The following is a 12543-nucleotide window of genomic DNA, read 5'->3' on the forward strand; positions in this document are numbered from 1 at the left end:
CAAGAGCAAAAACTATCGTCGCTGAGCTAAATCAGGAACAAAACTCAGCTATGAAGGGTAAAAGGAAAACGTGAACATTTTTATTTCTGGAAAAGTGCCAGCTGACCACTTAATATTTAATTTTGTTGGGCTTTAGACATGATAGATTTCTCAGTTTTGTTAAAAAAAATTGTTTTCAGGCAATGTACCAAATGCACTATGGGTAAGAGATGCCGAAAACATCCCAAATATGACAGGCTAGAGAGGACACCAGGGTATATGATCAGACATCCCTCATGCTCAGATACTCATCACTGAATATGAATATGGAATTAGTGCATCATAGTGAATAATAATTTTGAGGTTCACGTTTCAGAAGCTTAACATTATGAACAATAATCTTGTAACACATAGCTTAGACCTAGAAACCATATCCATCATGCAGCTTGTGACATTATTACCAGCTCATTTTGTGCGTAATAATAAATCTACAGTTAATTCAATCTTACATCAAGAAGCGCTCAATACAGGAATCAATCTTAATGCAGCTCCATTTTTTTATTTTGCAAAGGATACACCCAGTCTAGCTTCAGTTTTTTAGGAGGCAAGTCAGCCTTTGCTTCCAAGCAGTATGTGTCCACCAGGTCTTTGGGCATGTACATGGTGATGGGTCGTCCCTTCAAATACATTTTGACATACCCTTCATCTAGAAAAAGCAACGTAGATGTTTAGAGCAAGAAAATGCATGGGTCAGTAAAGGATCGCTGTGGCATCTGTTGGGGTTAATATCATCTGATTAAGTAAACAAAGACAAAAATATGGGGTCAGTTCAATTTATTTACTTGCTTATTTTTTGTGAAATGAATAATTTTATTCAGCAATGTTAATTACAGTGACAAAATCTATTTTTAAAAATGCTGTTCCTCTGAACTTTCAATTTATCAAAAAAGCTAGCACAAGTTAGCAGAAAATATTAAATGCACAACTGTCAACAATGACAATAGGTAGAAATATTTTCTGAGCAGAAATAAGTATATTAGAAAGATCATGTTACACTGATGACCGGAGTAATGAAAATTCAGCTTTTCCGTCACAGGAATAAATGACCTTTTAAAATATATCACAATAGTACTTATTTCACAATAATACTATTTCCACTGTATTTTTGATTAAATGAATGCAGTCTTGGTAAGCATAAGAGACTTTAATCTTACTGACCCCAAATTTTTGAATGTTAGTATATTTTAAGATTATGTGATTAAATGTTAATCCAAAAACAAAATGAAATGCTTTTATTCCAAAAGAAGGATTAAAAGGAATTGCAACAATGTTTAGAAGAAAATACATTATGTTCTGAAAATAATTCAATAGATCGGTGAGATTTAAAGGAAATGCTTTAATGCATTTTATTACGTACAGTATTTGAAATACACCCAAGTTAAAAGTAAAGACAAAACAAAGCAAATGCAGAAGCATGCAAATGCAGCCATTTCATGGTTTGACAAATTAGTAACAGAATAAATAAAATCACAGATAGGCATACATGCAAACACAATGGAAAAGGAGATGTACAGTTTATAAAATGCACACGTGAACAGAACAAACCTATTCGAAAGCAAAAAAGACAGAAGTGTGAACAAACGCACAACATGAAACAAAACTAATTCAATTAAACACAATGTTGAAAAACAAAAACAACAAAACAGAACGAAAGACTCCACCTGACTACGTTTAAGATTACGGCTGGTTTGATTAGTAACAGATTTGAAAATACTGGCTGGGAGATTTGATCGGGCTTCTGTAAGAGGGCATGTCTAGGGGCGAGTGGACTAACTGAGAGGTACACTTCCTCAGAGGAAGGGTAAACGGAGGGACCTTTCGGCTTCCGAGCCGGGCCGCTCTGTCAGACAAAACCTTGGCCTCTGGCGTGTTGGTGGACTGCGAGGGCACGGCTGATGTGGATTTGGGGGGCTCGGCGGATCCACTCCTTTTTGACGGTCGGTGCAGGTAGATCTGCACAGTTACTGGGTGAAGTGGTCAAATTGGACGGGGCGGGTGCGGGAGAGGGTGGAGAGGTGGGATGAAGTATAATCATGATCAGATAGCGTCCAATAGCTTTAGATACCACCATAATAACAAGATACGGCATCCACAAGACTAAGAAACTGCACTGCAAAATGATCTTTTCCTCAATTTGTCATTTGATTGATTTGCAGTAACATACCCATAAAGCAACATCAGTTTACTTGAAAAGAAAATACAGGGAAGATTTTATGCAAATAATTGTGTTTCTTACTATTCTGGCAATTAGTTTTTTCCTTTTAGTTTTAAGCAGAGATTTAGAGACATTTATGCTCAAAACCAAAGAGGGAGGGAAAATGATTAATAAAAATACATTAAAAGTAAGTAAAAGATAATAAAAAAATGTTAAAAATGCATATTCCAAAAAGAAAGAAAGGACATTAATGTTTTATTTTTTTATTCATTGATATATATATATATATATATATATATATATATATATATATATATATATATATATATATATATTTTTTTTTGAAAACAAAAATGCTTTTTATAAAAAAGATTTTTTGCAGTGCTGTTGGGAAGAGGAGGCGCAAGGGATTGAATGTTATCTTGATCAAGGAAAACAAGGAATAGTGGAAATAAAATGTATTCTACACAAACATTTCTCCAACCGCCCAAGTTACATTCGGTTATTTAATTAAATTTATTTGTACAAGTATCTTGCGACTAGTGCAGTGAGCATAGTGAGTCATTCATTGACTGTCAACAGTTTAGGGAAAATAATTTCCACTAACTGTGGCGCTCTGCACACAAACCAGCATGACATTCAACTTCAGATTTACGATAAACACTACATTACAGTTTCAGAGAATTAGCAGAAAAGCTGGTGGACACAGGATGATAAATGCCCTTAACGGCACTGAAAGAACAAATACGTGTACGTGGAGCAAAAAGCAGCAATAAACAACTGTAAAAGTAAAAGGCGTTCTGTGTGCTGCTGTGCGACTGCAGGAGAATGCTGGGTTCCCATGGTGCATGTGAAAAACAAGTGCCATGAGCAGTGAGCAAAACACCCAGGAGCTGTCAGAGCAGCATCACTCAAAGAGTTAACAGCTTGTGTTTTAGCACCACTGCAATCAACCACAGGTTGGCATCACTCAAAAGGGTGTTACAGAGAGTGCGCATTAGTTTATTGGGAAAGGGAGCATTTCTGGAGGAAGGGTGGGCACTTCTATCACACACGCATTTGTCTAATCAACCCAAACCCTTACGCAAGACATCTCTGTGTGTGCTGATTCCATAATATGAAGCCAGAGCTATCAAAGTCTGCTAGATTACTGTCCCATCTGGAATCGCTAGAATAAACTGTATAAAGGGGCATTACGTGCTTATTACGGCAGAACGCTGTAATAAAAAGGGTAAGAAATCTCTTAAGACCCAATAAAATCAAAGTCTGGTGGCAAAAATCATTTAAAAGTCTAGTTTAAAACACAGACGCCAATTCTCATGAATGTAGGTTTTATATGGTCTAAAAAACATTATAATATAATCGGAATTTTAAAAAACATTTAATGACATCAGGTTAAAATATTACCAGTAATAAATAAAAAAATAAAAGCAATATTTTCCTTACACTATACGGTACGTTCATACCAGTATTATTTTAGTATACATGAGATACTATTCTAGCTTTTATGAGGCTTTATTTTGTCATTTGTTTGTCATTTCATCACAAGATATTAACTAAAGATCATGTTCCATGAAGATATTTTTCACATTTCCTACCATAAATATATCAAAACTTAATTTTTGATTATTAAAATGCATTGCTAAAAACGCCATTTGGACAACTTAACAGGTAATTTTCTTGCCCCCTCAGATTGCAGATTTTCAAATGGTTGTATCTCTGCCATATATTGTCCTATCCCCAAACCATACAACGGAAAGGTTATTTATTCAGCTTTCAGATGATAAATCTCAGTTTTGAAAAACTGACACTTATGACTGTTTTTGTGGTCCAGCGTCACATGTGTCAAAAAAGAGAAAAATGGCTCCATACAATTTCTGTCAGTGCATAAACAACGGTTCTCAAGACCAGCTGTCTTTGCGTTTTTAAGTCATAATTGACCTCAATCTGTAATTGTTGACTTCCCTATGGCTTCGGGAATCAAGCTGTGTCCACAGAGCTGCTCACATAAGGGACAGTTGACAAACAGTGCCTACCTTTGCAGTGCGTCACGCGTCGCATCCCTTTGTGAACGTACAGAGACAAAGACAATCACGTAAGATGGCAGAAAAAGGCTGATGGAAAGACAGATCCCAGCTCACCATGTCTAGGTAATTACTCTACAAGCTCCTCCGGGATAGTCGTTTCATTCGCCAAGTGCTCTATTTAACAAATCCACTGGTTAATTTGGTGTACTGTATATTTAACATCTGGATGGCCTCAATTAATCAGAGTTTTGGGCACAGTTAAATACAGTAACTGGGTCACATATACAGTAAGGAACATGCAAATGTGGCCTTCAGGCAGAACAGCTTGTTTCATTCCGCCTCGTATGGCTGCATACCCTGAACGCTCTGCTTTTACACCAAATCAAATTTGTTCTGACGTTCCCAAGAACTGCTGCTAAATTCCTTTGTAGCTCTTTCAAAAAAAAGTGAAGCACAGCTTCTGACCAGAGCTGATGAATAATAGATGAACACAATGACTATAAACGCCTGTTGGACCTTGAAAATTTCGAGGTTTTTTTACTTTGAAAATCCACGATCTCTCCACTGAGAGAGTAAGCAACATAATTCTGCCATTTTTTTATGCTTAATATCTATACTTTTACTCATAACTTTCTAGTACCGGAATTTAGTTGCTTTTCAACCAAATGCATAAAAATGATTTAAACAGAACATGAGTAAAATTAAATAAACACAAAAATTAAAAAAACGGAAATGTTTCTGGTAAGGGGTGATGGGTTACTGACAAGAGCAGCAGGCCATTTAATGGGAAAATGATCTGAAACAATGATTGCCCCTCCGTGAGCCATGACTGGAGATCATACAAGCAGAAATCTCTAAAAAAATCGCTTTTTTCTTAAACGAGTGTCCCTTGATTCACCCCAGTCCACCTTCTAATTGAGCTGCACTGCTGCTAAACTAAAGGGTGGTCAGCCATTTACTTTGAGGACTGTATTTGGCAAGAGTCTGTGCTTTCAGTATAAACACTGCTTGTATGATCCAGTCTTAGTTCAGAGACACATGCTTTATCACACAGGGACAGAAGCCCTGACTCTTACCTGCGCTGAAAACAGGCTCCCTCTGTTTACTGCGGGAAGTGAGAAGGAAGAAAATCACCTAAATGTGCTTGTGTAATGTGTGTGTGTTGCTCTTATTCAGTCAATCACATGGGCATAAAAGAATATATATATACATACTGATTTACATACTTCTCTGCGGCTTTCTTGCCACTCGAGTTGCTCCCTGTGGATCCAGCGCGTGTGCGATTGCTTTTGGAGTCCACACCACTGTCTTTCCTGTTGTTGGGGCCCACTTGCTCAGATGAACTTGTCCTTTTCACAGTGCTACGAATGATAAAAGGCAAGATATTTATATCAATTTGTTCTTCTAGGCTAAACGAAATAGCAAGGACACTTGATAATGTTAAAATACTCCTCATGTTAAACATAGCAAATGAAAATAGAATATGATGCACACAATGTTAGATTATTTAAAGATCCTGCCTTTTTAAGAAAATGTTTCAAAACTGCATTTATTTGAAAAAAATACAGCAAAAACAATAACACTGAGAAACATTATTACAATTTAAAACTGTATACCTGTAAGGCAAACAAACAAACGATACACTTATAACAGTATTTATTTATCTTTGTTAACATTAATTAACCATTCATTGTTAGATCCTTGTTAATGCATTAATGTTTACAAACACAACTTGTGATATTAATAAAGCATTAGAAAAGGCTGAAATTAGCATTAACTAAGAATAATAAAGAGAGTAAAAAATATTGTTCATAGTTTGTGTTAACTAATGTTAACTAAATAATGAACTTTATCACAATTTCATGATTATTTGATAAATAAAAAGTTCAAAATAACAAACTAATTAATTTAAAATAGAATATGGTACATTATAAATGACTTTACTGTCACTTTTAAACAATGTAAAGTGTTACAGAATAAAAATGAGTATTCACTTCTTTAAAAAAAACAACATTAATACTGCAACATGTATGTATGTATATGAAGCTTGAAAAAAAAATATGTGTGTGTGTGTGTGTATTTATTGTATCCCAATATAACTACTATGAAGCCTAATTTTCCTGCAAAAGTCTGAACCTTAAACAGGAAGCATAAATGTAAACATTCACACAGAAAAAAAGGAAATGGCAATGTAAAGACAATACTGGTGACAGCCAATTACAACAGACACTCAGCACCGGCTTTCCCCAAAGAGACACAGCTAACAAACATTATATATTCCACAAGAAATGTGTTTTATAAGTTTTATTTTTTCTCTGTGACATGTTCATGCCCTGATTTGCTGTGTCTTTGTGCACTAGAAAGGGGTGAATTGAGACTGAGTGCCCTTTAAAACTTGTCAACAAAAGAAAAGACCCCATCAGCAGTCCACTGGTTGCCAGGCTCAAGTCTAATCCAGACTGCGGGGCTAAAGTTCATTTGGCCCAGCCATTGGCGGATGGTGTTATCCCGTGTTAAATAGGCTGCAGGATCTTCATGCTTTGTGAGGCTTTTTGTCAATAATGGCACTTCAGGCATACAAGCAAGCGGGTATAGAGTTAGTCCATAGACTGCACAGGGCTCTCGCTTCAAGGCATGATGGGAAAAAGAAGCTTTACAGGCTGCAATGAAAGAGTGCCCGAAGAGAAGCTAAAAAAAACAAATGTCCAAGTAAAAGAGTGCCCAGTTTCACAAGAATCAAAGCAAAGCTTATCTCCCATTGCAGTTGTACTTCCTGTGGGATCTCCAAACAGCCTCCACAGAATACGGATGAACCGTACACAGTGTTTGCTAAAGGTTTTAAGCTTGGATAATGGTTTTAAAAAAATAACACAAATATCAGTAGCCTACAGCACTTTTTAGAAGATTGAAGATCCTGTAGACAAACAAACTCTCACCTGTGAAGTGGCCTCAGAAGAAACCTGGGCAGCTGGGACAGACTAGAACACGTAACACATGGGGAGAAGGGAAGGGGACAGACAGGTCTCACAGGATGACAAATACACGTGACAGACAGTTGACACTCACAAAACAAAGACACTCAGGGGAAAGCAGGGGTTGTGTCTCGTAATCGTAAACCTCTGTTTATTCATTCATTGGTCTGCATGATTTATTAAACATTAAACACATCGGTGCTGCGCAGCTGGAGGGTTCAGGAAAGCAACAGTTTTTTTTCTCATTGCATTTTGATTTTCATAGCGGTCTGCAGAAGCATTTTAAGCTATTGAATATCATTACATCAGTATCAGCTAATGGATTCTAGAAAGAAAAATAATCTCATTATTATTAATGGCTTCCTGGCATCAAAAACTAGGGTGTTTCTGAAAAATATGGTTGTAAATATATTGCAATGTGACATATCACACTGAAACACCATTCAAAAGTTTTTTTTGAACAAAATTAATATGTTTATTCAACAACGGTGCATTAAATTGATCCAAAGCGATAATAAAAATTAATAATAAAAGAATTATGTTGTTCTTTATATTAATGACAATCTTGAAAAAACTTCTTTTTAATTTTAACTTCATTTTTTAAAAATCATAAGCACCAAATCAGCATATCATGGTGATTTCTGAAGCATCGAGTGAAGCATCAAGTTATGGCTGCTGAAAATTCAGATTTATATCACAGAAATTCATTACACATTAAAACTGCTGTTTACTTTTTTAATAAAATAAATGGAATCTTGGTAAGCATTAAATACTTCTTTAAAAAAACCATTAAAATCTCAACTTCAAAGTTTTAAACTTTATAGCAGTAATAAAAAATAAAATGTAAAATGTGAGAAATTTACAAGTTGCAGTTGTAAAATACAAAGTTATATTGTGGAATATAAGATGATCTGCAACCTAATTCACAAGGCTTGTTCTCTGTCATCTAAAACCTTGGCATACTGCACTGTGTTCTACGTCACGGTTGACTCGTTGACTGCGTCTTTCAGGTTTAACATTGCTTATCAAGAAAGATGTGAGCTGACCTTTATAAGACAAAACCGTCCACCGTTATCTTGTGTATATTCATGCTCTGTCTATCTATTATACTGAAAAATTATCCAGCACAGCACAGCATAGAACACACACAATTCTATCTCCAACACCAAAGAGAATTGACTGAGAAGGATTCAAACAATTTCATCTTTATTTCTAAAATCAAAAGGATTTCAGACAATTATAGAATACATTAGGAATACAGCTGAGCGTCACACACTAACATGATTTTTTAGATATGCCTTGTAGATATTAAACATGTTTTATATCCTCGGACTGGATGAAATCAAAGTCTGGAGCTGAAAAAACTCATTGTCTGCACTCATCATACATTACGAAAAGTTTATATAGAATTAGCTTTCGGTCTCTTACCTTTTGGTTGCTGGTGAGCTGTTGTCCTTCTTGGAGCTGGAAGGGGATGGCAGTGTGCTGCCCTTCTTAGGCAGGACAGTACCGTTATTGACCGTAGATCTCAGGGGCAGGGCAGCAATCATCGGTCTAGCTGAAAGATGGAAGGACACATGGGCAGAATTACACACAGCACAGCAGTCAGACGTTTATTGCCTGTTGTTTTGGTCACACTTAATTTTAAGGTCCAATTCTTGCTATTAACAAACCACTAACTATGACTTTTGCCTCACCAAACTCCTGATTACTCGTATAAGTAGTTGATAAATGTAGTCATTGGGTAGGATGAAGGATGTAGAATATGGTCATGCAGACTATGTGCTTTATGAGTTCTAATAAAGTATGTTAATAATAGGCATGCTAATAAGCACCTAGATAATATAGTGAGAAATGTTCCCACTACTGAAGTCACTTTTTGTAAACTAGCTCCATTTTATGTCAAGCTTTTAATAGTTAACTTTACATTCTCAAAGGCCACCTGAAGTCAACTGACAAGAACATTTTTTCAATGTTTTATTTCCTGTTAAAACAGAACATCTCTACATAAAGAGGGACTTATCCCTTTTGTTTTTAAAAGGCCTTTTTATGGGTATATTACCATACAGATGGTACACTAACTAAATAATATGCTAAAAATAATAAATTTTAAGCGAATAATATTTTAAGAATTTTTCCTTTAAAAAAACTGACTCCGCTGATTAGTTCTTATTATTATTATTATTATTATTATTATTATTATCATCATGTTTAAAACAGTTGTGCTGCTTAATGTAAAAACATTTTTAGGATTGTCTGATGAACAGAAAAGACCTGCATTTATTTGAAACAGAAATCTTTCATAACATTATGCATTCCTTTAATGTTACGTTTGCTCAATAACACTATTAATTTCTTTCAAATAACCAAATAAATGAAATAAAAAAGCTTACTGACCCCTAACCTAAACGATTCCCACAGTAAACATTTCCAGGTATCAAATTCAGTCAATATAGGAAGACTTTTATTGCTTTCTGCGACTGTCTAGCCATAGATTGAGCCATGACTCCATTAAAATGCAGTCTAGGTCTAGGTTGGTGAATGTCCCTTTGTGCAGTTCAAGTACTTATTAGTGCATCCACACCTGCAGTCTAACCGCTGATAGCAAAGATTTTTGAGAGCCTTTATTTACATTACAGTACGTGTCTGCATTATTAAATATTCATCACTGCCGATCTTCATGAATGTGTTATGAATGTGCAGGCAGCGGGAAAGAAATACAGTAGAATAAAAGAAAGATTGAGGCAAAAGCACATGTGAGATATTTTTTTGTTTCAAAGAGATCAGCCTGCAGAGAGCGGCAAGGATTATGCAGAAGCAAAGAGTGACTCATCTCACACACACTTCAAACAGGAGGAGGAATGGATGAAGTGAACATGAGCTAGCTGAAGTACAACAAAAGTAAGCATCTCTTTCTTGGTTTAAGGAGTTTTGGACCCCAGTTTGACATTTGGTAGCACATATTCATGCAGTCTGGCTATAGCGGCAAGTGTGTTTCAAACCTTTGAGACGGTAAAGAATTGTGACTCTAATTACCCACTTCATCCTACAGTTCAAAGGATTATGTGGATTTAGTAAAGCTTTGTTAAACAATCACCAAAGAATCAAGATATTTAAGGTGACAGCCACTTTTTATGTCTGTTAGTCCCAAATTAACCTTATTCTTGAGATTTTTCAAGGTCTCTCATTTGTGAGAGATTTTGTGATGAGGATGTAGCTTGTCAGTCTTGCAGTAAATGTAATTAGGACTAGACTTAAGCACACTAACAAGCATCTTGTAGTGTAAATTTGACTAAACTCAAAGAACTATACAAATGAGAGAGAGAGCTGGATGTCACACACGCTGGAGTGAAATTAAGAATGTACAATATATCGATGATCTTAAGAGTATCAGTGTTTTTTTTTATTATCTGTTTGATTAGTTTGACGTTGAAAGAAAAAAGTTCCACTATTTTCACCAGACAAGTTTTTTTTATGTTAAACATTTAGATTTTTTTTACTGTACAATTTGATGATTTTACCCATGATTTCATTTATGTCAAATAAATGAATTCACTCAAATTTCCTCTGAAGAGATTCTGAAGAAAATCCGGTTGGTTACCAACATTCTTTAAAATATCTTCTTTTATGTTCCATAAAAGAAAGATAGTTTTGAAAGTTCTGAAATGACATGAGAGTGAGTAAATTATGACTAATTAAAATTAATACGTAAGAAAAAAGACACACACATACAAAATATATTTAAAAAATATGAACATGTTTAAAGTTATATTCATATAATGTATATTATATATAAATGTATATATTATATAAACATAACATATTATTCTTAAATATACATGCATGTGTATTTATATATGAATAATAAGTATACACAGTACATCCACATATATAGTATAAACAAAAACTTATATTTTGGATATGATTAATCATGACATAATAATTGCCTAATACTAATTAAAATGATAAATTATAAGTACTGGTTATAACATAGAAATGTGTATATTATTTAAAATTAAAGCAATTAAATAATTACTTGTCTTATTTTTATTAATTAGACAATAATTTTGTATAAATTAATCTTCTCTGAATTAAACTTCTTTAATAACCTCTCTATAGAACTCCTGTTACATAACTTATGATTTAATAACAAACGGAGTCACTAAGATGCCCACATGTATTTACCAGCCTGTAAATAAACATTAGTCTGAAAATGACCCTGTTTTGCATGTGAATAAACATTCAGTATCCACATGCTTACATTACAAGCAAATACCAAATCTAATTAACATTTCAAATGGAACCCACTGATCGGGGATTATGAAAATCAGCCAACATTTCTATATCAGTGCATCCCTAAGTAAAAAAAAAATGACTCATATAAAACTCAGTCCTCTGTGTTCATGCAGTCAGAGATGTGACTAAACCGTGCTCTTTGTATTAGTGAGCAACTCTTGACAAGTGAGACACAAGCCACCGCTGCCTACCTGGCTTCCCAACACTGCTGTCAGAGGAGGGAGAGTCTCTCCTCACTGCTGCTTCTAAACACGCGCACAGTACAAGAGAACAGTTGAGGGGAAGGGAATGGGAAGGTAAAGAAGAAAGGAAATGAATAGCAGTAGAAGAGAAAACTGCAGCCTGAGCAGGGGTGGGACGGAGATGAAAACTAAGAAATGGCACAAAGGCGGTTGTGTGGAGAATTGTTTACCACCGAGCCTCAAAGGAAATGCTGAACATGTTCTAGCAAAGCAGCGGAGATAGAATGCAAAGCAGAAAAAAATACTCTTTCCAGCATATGAGGTGACTGAGGGTCTGTGGGGTACCTTTGGTTGGTCCTTTCCTGTTGAGCATGGCCTGCTGCTCCTCTGAGATGTTCAGTCTCCTCACCACGTCAGCTAGCGCTGACTTGAGCAGCTGAATCTCATCCTCCTGCATCTGGACCCGCTGCTCCAGAGAGGCGATCCGGTCCGTCACCTCCATGCTGCTCGCCGCCGAGGCACTGTCATCTACAATACACAAAAACACGAATGGTGAAGTACCACTGTTAAAAAATAGGGATCTTCAAAGAGGGTTCACCATACGTGCCTCAAAGAACTTCCTAAATTGTAATTAATAAAAGGTGCTGTATGTAAGGTTTTGACTCAACTAAAGCTAAAAAATAACATGTGTTTGTATCAATATGTATGTTTGGTTACATTGCTGTTACATAGCTCTGAAAAATAATGATATAGCCAGTAATTCTACTCTGAAATGTGTGTTTTTCAGGCAGATTCTGGGCCAGAATTGCAGGACCAATTTCAGCCGCTAGCTGGCAATATTACATACTGCACTTATAATCTGTATAATCCTG

At 35.5% G+C, this 12543-nt stretch overlaps 1 protein-coding gene across 12 annotated transcripts in view; it reads right to left on the reverse strand.

The window, feature by feature from the left end:
- The window catches only part of eml1 (EMAP like 1), a 47928-nt gene that overhangs the window by 10008 nt on the left and 25377 nt on the right, over positions 1 to 12543 (reverse strand). For 3 of the 12 annotated variants that reach the window (XM_043263659.1, XM_043263666.1, XM_043263667.1), the window contains exons 2-9: positions 12017 to 12199; positions 11681 to 11734; positions 8622 to 8751; positions 7158 to 7199; positions 5436 to 5582; positions 5298 to 5326; positions 4231 to 4257; positions 556 to 685 (exon numbers count right to left, since the gene is read on the reverse strand). In XM_043263659.1, the coding sequence (XP_043119594.1) occupies positions 556 to 685; positions 4231 to 4257; positions 5298 to 5326; positions 5436 to 5582; positions 7158 to 7199; positions 8622 to 8751; positions 11681 to 11734; positions 12017 to 12199 (742 nt within the window). The remainder of the gene's footprint in view (positions 1 to 555; positions 686 to 4230; positions 4258 to 5297; positions 5327 to 5435; positions 5583 to 7157; positions 7200 to 8621; positions 8752 to 11680; positions 11735 to 12016; positions 12200 to 12543) is intronic. The other 9 variants (XM_043263669.1, XM_043263670.1, XM_043263660.1 and 6 more) reach the window with 8 other exon arrangements.

Source organism: Puntigrus tetrazona, chromosome 17, assembly GCF_018831695.1.
Source record: "Puntigrus tetrazona isolate hp1 chromosome 17, ASM1883169v1, whole genome shotgun sequence".
Taxonomy (NCBI): Eukaryota; Metazoa; Chordata; class Actinopteri; order Cypriniformes; family Cyprinidae; genus Puntigrus; species Puntigrus tetrazona.